Source organism: Dendropsophus ebraccatus, chromosome 9 (genome assembly GCF_027789765.1).
Source record: "Dendropsophus ebraccatus isolate aDenEbr1 chromosome 9, aDenEbr1.pat, whole genome shotgun sequence".
NCBI lineage: Eukaryota > Metazoa > Chordata > Amphibia > Anura > Hylidae > Dendropsophus > Dendropsophus ebraccatus.
This window is the reverse complement of record NC_091462.1, coordinates 88,937,132-88,954,434: the sequence shown is the minus strand read 5'-3', so window position 1 is coordinate 88,954,434 and position 17,303 is coordinate 88,937,132. Positions and strand designations below refer to the sequence as shown.

The following is a 17,303-nucleotide window of genomic DNA, read 5'->3' as shown; positions in this document are numbered from 1 at the left end:
TTGTTGACCTAAGGGCATCTAACAGCGTCAGCAGTTTGGAACATGAATTGCATCTGACAGATTCCCTTTTAAGTATATATTTGCTGTTTTTTTTTAATATGTCTTGACAGGTACACTTTAAAGTCTGGATTAAATGTGTAAGGTCAACCCAGTGCATGACTCACGGCTTACACTGCTCAGTATTGCTCTATAATGTTCTCCGTGCTGTATCTTAGGACATGCTATAGGGAGCAGGATTCTCTCATTTCTGTGTGCAGTGTATAGGAAGCATCATAGTAGCTAGTTTCCACCCATTGGCTCAGAGACAACTTAGAATTAGTGACCGAGTCTGCATAGGGATAAATCAGAAAAAATTGTTGTGAAAAGCCATAATATGTCACATGCCATGGACACGATTACCATGATAAATACATGATAGCTTATCCTGAAATGTTACCTCAAACTTCCGGTAGGCTTTAAATGCTGTGTATGATATAATGTTATGATCTATATAGATATAGACATCTATAGTGTGAAATGCAGTCATATTAATATTTCATTACTGTTTTGTTTTGTTAGGTGTGGTGGTAGCAGTGTGCGGCGTGGCCTTGCTCTGTGTCCTATGTGGACTTATCATTCTGTCATTCGGGGTGTCCGGAGTTCTGAGCCTATGTTACCTGGCCTTCTCTAGTATTTTAAATTACATGCACACATCCAGGTAAGTAACTTGATGGAACAAAAAGGCATAGGTCACCTGATATAGTACACAGTCCTTAAAAAAACCCTCTCATGATAATAAACAGAAGAAAGGGTGCTAAATAAAACATCCCCTCCCTCTCCCCAGAGAGGTTATCCTCTGGTCTAACTTTAAAGCTGACCATACACAAAGGATTGTCCGTCTGTCAGTTATCTCTCCCGATCGGCCACTATCCTCCCCATATACAGGAGTATTATCCATGGCCAAGGGTTCCTGTGTTCTCTATGGGGACAGGAGAGGTAAGGCTTATCTCTGCAGCTTATCTTTCCTGAAATAAAGGGGTCCAGTGATGATTTTCCATCACACCCAACCCCTGTGTCCACCGACATAATCTGATAGTGGATGGTCAGGAGAGTTCCACACATGCGGGTACGGGCCGTCAAAAGTCTAAAGTGTTTGGGGACCTTAAAAGGAATCTGTCACTAGGTTTATGCTGCCTTAAATGAGGGCATCATAAACTAGTGACATAAATGCTGAACAGATCGGTGTATTACTTAAATAATTTTTTTTCAGCCATTCTCCTAATATGCAGGAGAATAGGATTCTTGCCACGCCCCTCCACCCACCCTCCAGCTGCTAATTGACAGGTGACTGCCTATACACAGCATGGATAGATGACTGCCAATTAGCAGCTGGTGGGTGGGGTTTTCTGCTTCTCACGGATATTAAGGCTACTGGGCTCATGCACATAACGGAGCCGACTGCTTATTGTCCATGTTATTCAGGAGGAGATCTCAGAATCAGCTGTAAAAAAACAATGTAAGTGATACATCATTCTGTTCAGCTTCTCTGTCCCTAGTTTATGCTACCCTTAGTAGAATAGCATAGACCCTTAGTAGAATAGCATAAACCTGCTGACAGTCTCTTCAAGACACAGAGGTGCAAGGGAGACTGTCAAATTAAGAAACAGCTCAAGCCCTCCTCTACTGAACGGACACAGTAGTGTTAGTACAGTAGTGCAGAGTTTTAACTGTTTTGGAGTAATGAATTATAATGCAGGGAGTCCCATAGGAGTTGAAGAATTCAGTCCCTGATGCACAGTCAGCCTATGGACCGTATATCACAGACTGAACACGGACATGTGAATCTGGCCTTAGGAAACTGCCTAAAAATCCCCAAAAATTAACTGAATAAAATTTTATGAGAGTTTCTTGTCAAATTATCTAATTCTGCTTAGAAAGTCAAGGACAGTTCTGCAGAGAAAAAAATCCACACTTTCTATCTCTTTGGGGAATTTCTCAAGTGTAAAACTGATATGAAAACAGTTCAGGCAGGAACAGATTAAATCAACAGTTTGCTGTAAGCAATGCGTCTTACATCTACCCCCTAATATAGAATAAAATTGGTTTTGCGATTCTACCGTGTATAGGAAACCCCAGAGCTTTTCCATATATCACCACTAAGAGAACTATTTTGATGGTATTAAGGATGAATATAGCCATACTAATTGGATTGGAGACTTCAGAATTGATTTTTCTTATCAATGTCGGTTTGCTCGCGACAGCGGAGAGGTTATGTATACAAACTAGTAATCATATTGTCATTTATAAGTGTCCAGATTTCCTTCACCAAACGAGCAATCACACATGAATAGAAAAGAATATATGGATAATTTTAATAAGAAGAAAAGAATGTAGTGGTTGGGATTCCTTAGAGAACATGATTTGGCTATACAAGATGCAATTAAGGTTATTGTACTGTATGTATGTGACTCAGACATCATGCTTTATCCACACTTACCTTAATTTTAATTGTTAGAATTCAGTGGTAATGTCATTAAAGGGAACTTGTCACTTTTATGACACCTGAACCTCCTGTTATCGTGCAGTCCCCAGAAGTTTCTGCCTAACCTGCTTTCTAGATCTTTTTCTGTACCTGAACAAGGACAGATCTATCCAGGGGCGGACACAGACTGCAAAGGGCCCCTGTGCAAAAAAATGTGTTTGGGCCCCCATAACCTATTTGTTTCTCTACCTTTCTGCCTTAAAGACGCACACATATGTACGCCCGGGTATCCGGTATGTGTCCTGGTTTCTCGGGAGGGCCCTACAGCGCAGCACAGATGCCAGGGCCCACTAAAGGACTGTACTGCAGTCTGTGCCGGCCCCAGTGTGGACTGGGGTACCTGTGGCCAACCAATTGACTGATTATGGGGCCCACCAAAATTAAGAACCCGTCAGAAGTGACATGCAGAACTTGACATGCTGAATTGATGTACAGTATCTGTGACCACAACTCCTGGAATAACAACAACTACAACTCTCAGAATGCCTTACATTTATGAAGCTCTCAGAAAATTGGGAGTTGTAGTTTCCAAGGGGAAAACCCCTTGAGTTGCCTACTCATTTGTTCTTCAAATCCCAGGAAATCCTGAGAGATGCAGACTACAGTAAATGCTGGGAGTTGTAGTGTTTGCAGCTGTTGTACTTGGCGGGTCCTAGATGCATTGTACACTGGATGCTATGTGGGGGATGAGAGTATATAGCTCAAGGTGGAAGTGACTCCAGGACAGCATTAATGGGGGATAGAACAAATAGGACCTTAATCACTGTTGGGGCACAGGAGAGATACATGTACTGTATATGATTGCACAGGTGGGAGACATGTACTGTATGTGACTGCACAAGTGGGAGACATGTACTGTATGTGGCTGCACAGGTGGGAGACATGTATTATATGTGGCTGCACAGGTGGGAGACATGTACTGTATTTGGCTGCACAGGAGGGATACATGTACTGTATGTGGCTGCACAGGTGGGAGACGTACTGTATGTGACTGCACTGTAGGGAGACATGTACTGTATGTGGCTGCACAGGTGGGAGACATGTACTGTATGTGACTGCACAGGTGGGAGACATGTACTGTATGTGACTGCACAGGTGGGAGACATGTACTGTATGTGACTGCACAGGTGGGAGACATGTACTGTATGTGGCTGCACAGGTGGGAGCTGCTTAGGGGGGAGATGAAAGAGAAAAACAAGGGGGGAGGGAGCACAGTTATTGGCTAAAAAGACATAAACTTACAATAAAACTTACAGCATCACAAAGGGGTATTGGGGCTCTGTGCTTTCTCTTACACACTCCACCCTATATCTTACAACTTCCAGCAGCCTGACAGACACACTGACAATAATTACTTAGTGTCAGAGTGGCTGCTGTTGTTCCTCTTTACAGTCCTGTCCCTGGCAGTCATAACCCTGCAGGATCCCTCCAGCCCCTGTCACCACATGCTCTCTCCTCTCCTCCTCACACAAGGTATGCCGGACAGTGGAGTACAGGGGGGGTTATCAGCAGCAGCAGGGTGTAGGAGGAGAGAGAAGAGAAGAACCAGTTCCAGCCGGGCACAGCATTCAGTGACTAAGTTGGCCCCACAGGAGCAGGGGGCCTTCCAGAGTGCTGATACCGCCTGGGGGGCGCACTACAGACATGTGCCATGCTGAGCTGACACCTTAGAGTCTGAGCCTGGCAGGCCCCTCTATTGACCTGGGCCCCTGTGCAGCTGAACAGGCTGCACAAGTGATATGTCCGCCTCTGGATCTATCGATTAAGGTTGGTGGGAAAGAGAAAAGCTTCCGGGGACCGCCCTGATGACTAGTGTGCGAAAGTGGTAACTGGGGCTTCTTTTGGTTAAAAACAAGTTTTAAATATTGGTGCCACTGGGTTGTGAGTCACTGAGGTGAGGCTTCTTTGTTGACTCCCACTGCCTCGATCCGGTGCTGCAGTCTACCCCCCCCTTTGTCACTTCACCTGGGAGGGTGGGGCTTACAGCCCAATACATGTAAGGGGCGGACTCAGTGACCAAGAAGCCTCACCTTTGTGACACCCCCAACCTGATGGGACCAAGGTTTAAAACAATACTGTCACCCCCCCCCCCTTACTCTACCTACGTTTCTCCACAACATCCACAAGCTTAGATGCTGCACATTTGATATATACCTGTATAAAATATGTCTGTGTCTTCTCTCTGCTCTAAAATCGCTTCATTTCATCTTTGGACAGTGTCACCTAGGCCGGGCTTCAGGCCAGTTGAGCCCCTCTCTCTCGCTTAGGCAACACTGTCCATATAAGAGAGGGGTCCTGTGTATTCATGGGTGACAATATCCCTTTAGTGACTATGGGAACCTTTAATTGCAATTATTTGAATAATTGCTTTGCACTTAATACTGTGCGAAAACAAGTGAAATTCATGAAAAGCCTTTATTGTGATGAAAAAGGGATTATATAGGCCATGATTTTTTGTTTCCTATAGCAAAACTCACCTAACTTGGTATTCATTTTATTTTACCAGGACAAAGTGTAATGATACTAGCAGGTCACTAGGCTGCAGAACTAGTCATCACTTACAGCAGCCCCCTTCCTAGAGTCGGAAGAATTACTTCCTGTACTCAGCTTCCCCCATACCTTAAAGGAGACCTGTCACCCCCCCCCCCCCCGTGCCGGGGTGACAGGCTCCCGACCCCCAGCTAGATCCCCCTTATACTGACCTCATCCCGCTGAGTCCCGCTCCCGGAGCCGGTCCCGGGATGGAGATATCCTGGTCAGAACCCCGGCTCCATTCATTCTCTATGAACGACGAACCTATTTCCACAGCGCGTGGCCGGCTTCTCGCCGGGATACCTCCGTCCCGGGACCGGCTCCAGGAGCGGAAGTCAGCGGGATGAGGTCAGTATAAGGGGATCTAGCTGGGGGTCCGGAGCCTGTCACCCCGGCACGGGGGGTGACAGGTCCTCTTTAAAGGGAACCATTCACCCCGTGGCCCCCGGCAGAAACTGACATACAGTGACATAAAGGTCAATATACTTACCACATCGCTCCCGGTCCCGTCCCGGATCCCGGATCCCGTTGTTGACACGGAGAAATCGCCGATTCTTCTTCTCCCGCCCATTATGGTAATGAGCTGAGATGAGTCCAACGTCCATAGGAAACGACGGACGAGTCCAACTTATTCATGAGGTCCTCTTCTCGTCGCCGCCCATCCACGCCTCCTGGAACTTGATTGACGTCTTCAGTCTTCAGTCTTCTGCCGAATTCCCGCGCAGGCGCCGCTGTGATGGTCTCGTCACCTCTTCTGCGCCTGCGCGGTAAACAGGATACGGTGTTCGAGCAAATCGGCGCACGCGCAGTAAACAGTGAAGCTGCGGAGCGGTTTCAATTGTGAACTGCGCATGCGCCGAAAACGACTGTCACGGCGCCTGCGCGGGATCCGGCGAGAAGAAAGAAGACGAGGAGGAAGAGGACCTGGCGTCAATCAAGTGTCGGAGGCGGGGAGAAGGCTGGACTTCGGACCCGGCGGCGCTCATTACCACAATGGGCGCGAGAAGAAGAATCGTCGATTTCTCCGTGTCAACAACTGGATCCGGGACGGGACCGGGAGCGATGTGGTAAGTATATTGACCTTTATGTCACTGTATGTCAGTTTCTGCCGGGGGCCACGGGGTGAATGGTTCCCTTTAAGAATAGTAAAGCAAGTAAGAAAATATATACACACTCATACCTAATCAGAAAAATAAGCAACTACTCACCAGGATGATTACAGTATAATGGGAGTAGTAGTTTGTGCAGGACAATTAAGCAGCCACTCCAGAGTATAGCTAGTTAGCTGAACTCCTGGCTAGAGTGTCCTGTATGGGTAACACGTTCATCCTTAATATGGCCTGGTGGTACTTTGTGGAAAGCTGCCTCAAGAGGCACATACTGTCACTCTAAGGCTATGTTTACACAACGTCCAAAAAAAGAAAAAAGCGTTCGCTTTTTGTGTTTAAAAAGACGTCCGTTATTGCATCATTTTAATTGACTTGACTAAAAAGACGTCCGTAATTCAATACATTGTGTGAAAAAGACGTCCGTTATTCTATAGACTTCAATGCATTTTAGGCAAGCCAATTAAAATCATGCACTAACGGACGTCTTTTTAAACACAAAAAGCGGATGCCTTTTTAGGACGTTGTGTGAACATAGCCTAAAGCTGGCCATACACCATCAATAACCATTATTAGTCCGTCAGATATCTTTTCCGACCAGCCCCTGTTCTCCTCATATGCAGGAACATTCAGCACGGCCGAGTGATCCTGTGTTCTCTATGGGGAGAGAGAAGTAAGCTTATCGCTCCCAAAAGAGAGGGGTCGGGCTGTGATTTTTCATTGCGCCTGCCCCCTATCTCTACAGACGTCATCTATCAGTGGGTGGTCGGGAGAGCCCCATACACTCTACCTGTACAGTCGTCAAAAGTCTAGTGTATGGGGACCTCAAAGCAGGCTACAGAGCTAAATTGACCGAATAGTAATGAAGAAGTTTGGCCTGGTTTCTTAAATACCTTCCAAAATGGGACCTGACATTAGAACCAGGCAAGTGATGGTGATTAATATACACTTTTATCTTGCTCTAGTGTATCTACAATTAAATAATGATGGATAAAAGTACATTACTATATTGTTTCTATAAATCCTAGTCAGACCTATGTATGTGCATAGTCCATACTCTCTCCGATCTCTACCCTCCTTGAATGTTACATGAAGCCTACAAAGACTTTAGTATGTTACCACAAATACACTATAATATTTTCCGCCGTGAGTTTGTATTTTCTTCCCTTTACCCCCCCAGGGTTAGAATCAGCAGCGATGTATCATGTGTATTATCAGCTGCCATGTATCAACCCATTATTATCAGCTACACCTTGTGAAAAAAATCGCCCCTCTCTGAGACGCAATAGGAGAGATGAATGTGCTGCCGTGTATTGAAAGTCGGTGATATTCCTCAAGAGATATTTATCTCGGATTGTATGACCTGGAAAATAGAGAATCATGTCATACAAGCGGGTTTCTGTGTTTATGTAGACACCATCTAGTTTAGGGAGAATCACAAGGGTACTCTTCTTCTTCTTCTTCTTCCCTCCTATTTTTTTTTGTCGTATTTTTAGTTTTAAAACGGACAACAAGGTAAAACATTAGGTGTTGGATTACCTCAAGTTAAATCCTCACAAGGTGGAAAAGGATTTAATCGATTTTTTTTTTCATGCTTGAAACTCAGATGTGCTCAGAGTGCATTGCTCAGATGTGAAAATGAACCAAAAACTGGATTTTTAGCACCTAGGATGTACATTATACTGAGATATATGTGGGAAAAGAGTGGGAGAACTGGCTGGAGACTGATTGTTTATTTAGCATGCTCTCCTATGGTATTCATTTTTAATCTCCATCATTTTCCTCTAATCCCCTTTGTGTGCACATTAGATGTATTACAAGCACAGCTCCCCCCCCCCCCATCTATTTACTGTATCCAGGCAAAATGCATTTGTTCAGACTTTCATTTGTAGAACGAGGTGATTTGGCATTTAATATGATATTAGTTTGTCAAAGGTAGTCACAGTGTGATGCTTTATAGCACGGAGGGGAACCGCCAACCTCTGCATGCTAGCGTACCATATCCCTATAGCAAAGGGGCCTGTATTCTAGCAAAAAAGGTCTTCAAAAATAAATCCTCTGGGTTCAATTTACTTTCACTCGGTGGGAGACCTTTGTCACATTCTGTGGAAACATTAGCCTTGCCCAAACAATCTTCCTTGTTGTAGGCATCGCAGTATGTAAGCCGGCCGTGGCTGTTCTCTAAAGTGCCTGCTTGTTACTGCCGTTCAGAGCTAATAGTATACATAAAATAACCTATGAAATTAAAAAGTAAAAATAGATTTTTACTAAATGTTAATTATGGTTCATATTTAAATATTGTTCATGGGAAACTATGTATCTTTTACATAATTATTATCTTAGGGGTTGATCACGTTCGACGATCCCTTTTTGTAAGAAGGTTTTGAAAAAAAAAAATTCAATAGAAGGGTTGGGCCGTCCAGGGCAAATCAGTGCACTGATGATGGTAGTCCCACCCCCTGTGCACCAAGCTTCCTCATTTACATATCTAATTAACTAAAAAGTTCCCAAAAATGGTGCTGAAGATCAAGGGAGTTACCTTCATTCTCAGCACCCTCTGTGCTATAGGGACATATGAGCAGATTAGATACTTTAACCTTTCCCTCTAAAATAGAAAAGCCTTTACTCCTGATCCTTAAAGGGGTACTTCGGTGAAAATCTTTGTCTTTTAAAACAACTAGTTTTAGAATGTTATATAGATTTGTAATTTACTTCTATTTAAAAATCTCAAGTCTTCCCTTATTTATCAGCTGCTGTATGTCCTGCAGGAAGTGGTGTACTCTTTCCAGCATCACACAGTGCCCTCTGCTGCCACCCCTTTCCGAGACAGAAACTGTCCAGAGCAGGACAGGTTTCCTATGGGAATTTGCTACTGCTCTGGACAGTTCCTGTCCTGCAGACCACTTCCTGCAGGACATACAGCGGCTGATAAATATATTTTTAACTAGAAGTAAATTACAAATCTATATAACTTTCTGACACTAGTTGATCTGAAAGAAAAAGATTTTTGCTGAACAACCCCTTTCATAATACTCTTACTAGTTAAGTCCGGTGTCCAATCATTTTTTGATTTCTTATTTCCTTTAGATTGTTATCCAGGACACCAAACCGGACTCACCCAGACTCACAAGCCGGAGACTCTCATACGGCCCAGAAAGTTTCAAAGGACAGCATTCACATTGACTAGAAGATATGTTACTAGTGCAGCTGTGGCCTATCATCTGCTCCGGTGTCTCTATGAACTGACTGTTACAGTACTACTAACATGTTTACATGATCACATAAGCACTTAGCTTTATACTGTTACATTTACTTTATGAGTTAACCTCTCCTAACTTATTCTCTACAGCTTGGGGTATATAGATCTCACTGAATGTGGTATACAATGTCAGGTAATCACAACAATGTTACTTTTGACATATGCTTTAGGTGGTTGTCTAATAAACATTTTATGTTATATTTTATGCTTCAGTGCTTGGTATTGCATTTTGTTAGATTTTTAGGATTTTATTGGTACAATCAAAAGGAATGTATTTTCTTCTCCGTGCATTGTGTGTAGTGATGTCTAGTCTTAACCAGTGCTGGGGTCAGCGAGCAGGTCCTGCACCGACACATCATCTCGGAAGCAGGCAGAGACGGGAAGGTGTCAGAACATGGGTTGTGAGTGACCGGAGTAGGTATTTTATGTTTTTTGTTTGACGTTTTAATCCCAGAATTCTCTTTAGGTCTGGACTAGAGATGAGCGAACCGGGTTCGCGTTCGAGTCCATCCGAACCCGATTGTTCGGCATTTGATTAGCGGGGGCTGCTGAACTTGGATAAAGCTCTAAGGTTGTCTGGAAAACATGGATACAGCCAATGACTATATCCATGTTTTCCACATAGCCTTAGGGCTTTATCCAAGTTCAGCAGCCCCCGCTAATCAAATGCAGAACGATCAGGTTCGGATGGACTCAAGCATGCTCGAGGTTCGCTCATCTCTAGTCTGAACTTATTTCCTTAGACCACCAGGAATACTAACAGTAAGCCCTTCGCTGTCCAAGACCACCAGGGTTGTGGACATAAAAATTCTTATACTGCTGCGTCTGGAAAACAAATGGAAAAAAAATTCCCCATATCTGCAGCTCCTGTATGGCTCCTACAGGTCCTCTAGTGCCTCATCTGTTTTATGCAAAAAAACCCCAAAAAAACAGATAAAAACAGATGCATTTGCATGCATCCGCTTTGGTCCATTTTTTTTGCATAAAACAGATGAAGCATTATCCAGGACCGCCTGGAAAACTGGGATACAGCCTATGGCCATGGCTGTATCCCAGTTTTCCAGGTGTTCCTCCCGCTGGATCCGCCCTCTGCACGGAGCGGGCAGACAGCGGTAATCATTGCGGATGGTTCGGGTTCGTACGAACTCCCATCAATTTTTTAGCATTCACAAAAATGTGGTGGACCATGTTTTTGGGTACGCTAAAAAAGGATGTGTTTTGATCCGTTTTTGATCATTTTTTTAAATGGAAGTCAGTGGAAAAATGGACTGCAAAAATGCAGTGTGAACCCAGCCTTAATTACAAATTTGTAAAACTTTGTTACAGTTAAGTTGATTTTTTTTTTTCCCCCCAGTTGGAGTTCCCCATTAAGTATTTGGGGCACTATACAGTTATACTTGATTGTGTTCTGATTTTAGTTTGCTCAGGTTAAATTGGATTATCTGGTGGCAGATAATTTTTTTATTTCTAATCAAGTGTAGCTTGTATCATCAGCTGTTTCCCCAGAACACTGAGAGTTCTCCCACTGATATCTGCGCTGTTCACTCTGTTTAATATTCATGTATTACTCTGCTGAAGATACCTAGCGTATATATAACCTATTTCCGTTTTTATGTTGACTGCTCAGATTCTTTCTTTTGCGGATGATGTAGACCAAGGTTCTTTAATTATACAGTAGAGGAAAATAGGAATAAAAGAATGTGAAGAATAGTGTATACATCACTCATGTCAGAAACAACACTTCTCGTATTCCTAAAATCCTCTCCGTTTACTGTCAGAAGTGTCATTTATGTAATAGACACAGAGGGAGGGCACCACAAACAATAATGCAAAAGAGAGGGGTGCTCTGTACTTTAATAAACTTGATTCTTTGATATACTGCATTGGGTGTGCTGGTTCAGTACTTTCTCTTTTTCTTTGACATTTATAGAAGTGTCATTTAGACTCTTCAAGTGACAAAAACTGCACCGCTTCTTCCCTCAATTATCTATAAAGTGGTTTTCTCAAAAATTCACACTGCAGGAACTTCTCTATAGAATGATTTATATCCTGCAGGCTGAATGACACAATATGGGGGTGGGGGTGCGAATATAAGAACAAACCACAGAATGTGCTCAGTGTGGTTGCCACTTTCCTTGCCCCATATTGCACAAATTGTAAAGCACTGTAAGACATTATGATCCAAAACTTGGCAGATTATGCAAAATAATAAATGCTATTCAAGCTGTATGTATATACACGGCTGTTGGATGCAATGACTCTTTACTCCTGTGTTAGGCTTTTCTTGTGTTGGATAGACATCTGGTGTCCAGGAGGAATATGAATTGTATCGATATACATATATACATTATTTGAGGTTAAAAAGTTGAGTGGCCCATTAGAATGGGCATTTAGACTCCACTAATGTGAAGCAAGGCTGAAGGTGGTGACGTGGATGTCACCTATCTAGACTTTAGCAAAGTCTGTGATACAGTTCTCCATAAAGAGATGATAGAGACATTATTGAGGATTAGACCTAATCCCTGGATAGTTCAGTGGATTTGTAGTTGGTTGAAGGATAGATTTTATTAGAGGATTATTGTTAAGGCCATGTTCACACAAGGTAAGTTTAGTTTTCATCACGGCCATTGTTGGCAATTTGCAACAACGGACTTGATTAATACTAAACTTACATTGTAACAAAACCGAAAAAATTGCACAAATAATTAGAAATAAAACAAAGTCCTTTATTCACATATACATGATATACAAAAATTCAATTTTTTTTAATTTAATTTTTCTATATCATGTATATGTGAATAAAGGACTTATATTTCTAATTATTTGTGCAATTTTTTCGGTTTTGTTATATAGCTTTGTTGCACTAGATATTGATTTTGGCAGGACTTTCTTTTGGGTTGTCTAAACTTACATTGTGCTGCTGTTAGAGGAAATCCGGGCCTGAGTGTATACCGACCGGGATCGCTAGAGGACGCAGAAGAAACTGACATGTCAGTTTTGTGCGGCTGCTATTCATTGAATAGGGGCCGCACATCCCTGACAGGTCACACAATGGAGAGTGCGCCTCCGGCTTCTCCGTCTCTTGTGTTCAATGGTTAATGGTCAATAGAAAATAACATCATCCGGTCGGTACTGCAGTACTGGATGGGATGATCTTCCCTGACACCGGTCGTGTGTGAACATGGCCTAATGGTGTATATTCCGAGCAGAAATTGGTTATTTGTGGTTGGCCACAATGATCTGTTCTGAGTTCTGTCCTTTTTTAAGGGGTATTCTAATTTTACAAAGTTATTTCCTATCCACAGAATAGTGGACAGCTACTAGAACAGTGGGGGTCCAAATGCTGGGATTCCTAATGATCCCTGGAATGAACAAATCACACCATATGTACATGGCCAACACTCCATTCATTCCCTATGAGGCTTCTGAACATTGATGTGCACTGCACTGTCGGTAGAAGATAACTTTGTGAAATAAAAATGCAACTTTAAATGTTTTTTAAGAGACATAGAAAAGGCTTTGATAGGCTTTCTGGAAAGAAAAACAGATGAAAAAATGATACATTTGTGTTCATTCTTTTCAGATCCGTTTTTCCATTGACTTCCATTATAAAAAAAAAAACCGAGTTAGAACCCAGCCTAAGTAAGGATTGCATGTTTACCTTTGACAAAAATTTTTTAATACGGTTGATGTTCCCAGACTTGCCTATAATATAGAAATTGTATAGCTTTGCTAGATAAGTGGTCTGAACAATGCAGGTCAATCTGCAAATATCAAATAATGTACGTGGGGGGAAGGCATCGTTTGAGTATGGTATCAACATATCTGTATTAGCGAAGAGTTCAGAAGAGAAGGATTTAGGGTTAGTGATTTATGGCACAACCAGGCAGTAGAGAACTAATTGTATGCTGAGCTGTATAGCTAGAGGTATAACCTACTGTATAGAGCTCTAGTGAGACCACAACTGGAATGCTGTGTCTTGTTCTGGAGACCTCACCTACAAAAGGATATTGATAAAATAGAACAGGTACGAAGAGGGGCTACAAAAATTATAGCAGGCCACATGCATATTTATACAGTCATTGAAATGGTAATACTTTCTTATGGATCTTTAATTTGGAAAAAAAAATAAGATTGCATGCGTGTGCATTTTATTTATTTTCTGCCTGTGGTTATTATTACAGCTTTAACACTGCACATACTGCTACGACTCCTGATTCCAGTTTAATTAATTTTTCTCATATGAAAATGATTCATGAATACATTCAGCGACTCCTTTAATAAATAAAACAAGCCTTGTCTCTAGGGTTTTCCATGTTAAAGCTTATTTAAAATGCATTTATTTACGCACATAGACTCACATTGGGAATGAATGGATTTCATGAAATTCTTTACATTATTAACATATCATGTGTTTGTTTGTGTGGCTTCTCCCAACACCTTTAGCTTTAATAAATTGATCTTTTCCTGTTTGGGTATAAGGAAAGCTCTATCTGTGGTACCTAGAGGCATAATAGTTGGTCTAGTCAGGGCATCTGAGGGTATGGACAGAGCTGTGTTTAGATCTCTTGAAGTTCCAGCATTAGACTTGCCTACCAATGGACTAGCGGATCCCCCTGTAGGCCGTGATGTCTTTGAGGTGCTCTGCTATGTCGTGGTGGTGGTACCGTGGCATAGTCAGGGTTCAGGTGCACCACTGTAGGTCATCTGGCATCTGACCGGCTCAGATCACATACAGGAAAGATATGTGTGAGCTGAGTCCATTTCTGTGACTTCAGAGCACAGGCAGTGGCCCAGCTGACAGATCTCCCTTGGTGCTCGTTCTTCAGGGTCATTAGATAATCCAGGAGAGTGATACTGAAATCATCTCTAAAACTGTTTGAGAATTATTCAACCAGTGCCAGACTTGTTATTCGTTCACTTCTGCTTACCCACTCAACAGGACAGAATATGCAGGGAAGGCAGGTGCAGGTAAAGTCCTTGTACACAGGATGGGGACCTAACGACATAGGGGAGTCTAGCTACGGGGGAGACTATATATGGGAGCACAGAGAGGGGTTAACTGCTATATAGAGGCTCAGCAGGGCCTAATACTATGTGGGGACACAGATGGAGGCTAACTACAATAGGGTGCACATGGGAACCTAGTGACTATATGGAGGTACAGAGGAGCCTAATACTATATAGGGGCATGGAGAAGACCTAATTACTATATGGTCACACAGAGAGGGGCCTTAACTATCATATGGGGGCAGAAAGGGAACCTAGTACTATATGGGGCACAATAAGGGCACCTAACATTGTCTTTTCCTATCCCCAGGCCCCTGTGCAGCTGTCCCTGGATTGTTGTTTGCTACCATATGGATGCATAGGTCTGCACATGAGCTGTAAACACAAAACAGTAGGATTTTTTGCCTCCATTTTCATTTTTGCCTTGTGAAAAAAAAAAAGTTTTGGGGGAAAGTATACAAAAGCCTTTAATATACAGACTGCTGCTGTGAATGATAGAAAACACACATATTTATCAAATCCAGGGGTCCATAATGACACCGCTAGAAAGAAATATGAATTGAGCGGGGCTTTCCCAAGGAGAAAAGCAATTCCATTTTCTGTAATTGCTTGCATATAGACATTGAAAGAATAATATTATGGGCCAGAGAAATTGAGTCCCTGGCCTGTAAAATACGTTAAATCTATAAAATGTCAATTTATTTTGTCACTGGTAGATTGTATTTTAAAGCAGAGCGATTCAAAATCTAAGAATTTTTATTTGACTGCAGTTAACCTCAGTCAACCTCACTATACCCCTACCCAATTCATCCTGACAGGTCCAAGAAGCTCTATAGAAGAGATCAATGTACTGTGTCTCTCAGCAAATAAGACCTACCCCGAAAATATAAGCCCTTGAAATATAAGCCCTACTCCAAACATAAGCCCTAGTTATAGTCAGCTGACCGGATCCCAGACACTTGTTGGCTGAGCATCAGCCAATCAGTGGCAGACTTGTTATGCTCCGCCCCCATCTGCTCAACACAAGCTGCAGGAAAACCAGGAGTGGTAAGAAAATACATGTGGGCCAACTACAGAGGGGGGGGGGGAGATATACAGTATGGGGGGCCTTACTGCAGAGGGGAATGTATCCAGTATGAGGAAAGAACCACACAGGGGAAGGAGGTGTACAGTATGGAGGCCTAACTACAGGAGAACTTACAGTAGAGGAGCCTAACAATAACAGTGGGACATACAGTAACAGTGGGAGTATAACTACCATATAGAAATGTAGTGTAGAGGGCAACTGTGTTTCTTTAAAAATAAGACCTACCCCCAAAATAAACCCTAGCCTTTTCAGAGAAGAAAAATGATATAAGATCCTGTCTTATTTTCAGCAAAACACAGTAGCTGTTAGGTAAGTTCCTCATCAAACTGTACAGATGCTTTAGTAACGGTTGTACTGGAAACAAGATGGTCATATGTGAATTTCTTTTGCCTAAAAAAGTACTGGCTGTGCAGAATTAGGGTTCATATCATGGACCTACCAGCCCTCATTTTGGTGGCCGATAGGGTAGCACACCCTGCCTCACATACTCTATACTGCATGTATTCAAGTACAGTAATGATTCAGTCACCATGGTTTATAATAACTAGGTAATTGGCAAAGCTGAGCTGACCCACCAGGACTTGGACCAGGACTAGGAAAGGGATGGAAAACCTTTAGCCTTCCAGTTGGCTGTCCAGGTATGAAAAGAATTGTAGTCTTGTACCAGCTGGAGGGCCAATGGTTCCCCATCCATGCCTTAAGGAGCTTCTTCCTTTTCCCACAGCTGCTCTGCCGAGTTCCACAGTGACAGGCCGCCCTTTGGTATCCTCAGACCTCAGCCCCACAACAGGCACAAACTTAAACTGGTTACAGTTGGCAAACAATGTTTCCCTTGAACTAACACATCTTCTGAAGGCAATGGGAGACGCACACAGCGCCGCTGACTGCCAGATTCCATTGGTGTACTGTATAGTATCTAAATAAAAAATTATGTACTTTAATAATGTAATATTACAATTGTTTCCCCTCTCACGTCTCTGTCTTACAGTAACAAGTTGTAATGTCTAAGTATGTGGGGTCGTGCACTGGAGTAATGCCATGAACCCCTTTAGTATTACTATTTATACCTCTGAAAATGTATGTACAGTATGTCTTCTAAATCCATGCTGATTTATATGATTCTATGTATATGCAGAAGGCTGAGCTGAAGAGTCTCATTCTCATGCGATTCCTTATTGTGCATTTGGAATTCGCTGTATTATGATGGTTTAGTAAGACCAGTACAATAGCTCCTTACAAAGCTAAGATCTGGCCTCTAGTTAGAACTAGTCTTCATAACATTCATCCTTTTATTGAAGTAGAGTAAAGTTCTATATAAGACTCTCTATGATCATACAATGTTCTAATTGCGGCAGTGTGAGTGACTGGTCATACATTACCGCGCACCGAAATTACCCAGGAACAGATGCTGGGCTGCTTGACAAAAAGAGGCGCCATAAATGAAAGTGATGCTTTGTCCTTCAGCAAACAACATTAATTAGCAACCAACCTGCATGTTCTTATCATTGCCGGGCAATATAAACTTACATTTACACCACATTTTGGGACTTTTTTCAGCATTACATTATTGCATTCTTCGAGAACTTTTAATTGCTACCATTTTCCATGTGTACTGTCTGGGTGCACCTATATTCGGCAGTCTGGCTCTGAAGAAACTCATGACAATGACTGATTCAATAAAACTCAATGTAAAAATTTGGCTTTTTTAGCTCATTTTTGATCCATATAACTTTGTGCCTCATTAACGGTCTCTCCTGAACTTCACCGACATGTGGACATATGGGTCGG

General features: G+C 42.5%; 1 protein-coding gene across 4 annotated transcripts in view; it reads left to right on the top strand.

Annotated features, from left to right (window-relative positions):
* LDAF1 (lipid droplet assembly factor 1) overlaps positions 1 to 9,623 on the top strand; it is a 61,511-nt gene extending 51,888 nt beyond the window's left edge. For all 4 annotated transcript variants that reach the window (XM_069983794.1, XM_069983792.1, XM_069983793.1 and 1 more), the window contains exons 4-5: positions 559 to 697; positions 9,247 to 9,623. In XM_069983794.1, the coding sequence (XP_069839895.1) occupies positions 559 to 697; positions 9,247 to 9,346 (239 nt within the window). In that variant the 3' untranslated portion in view covers positions 9,347 to 9,623. The remainder of the gene's footprint in view (positions 1 to 558; positions 698 to 9,246) is intronic.
* The last annotated feature ends 7,680 nt before the right edge of the window (positions 9,624 to 17,303 follow it).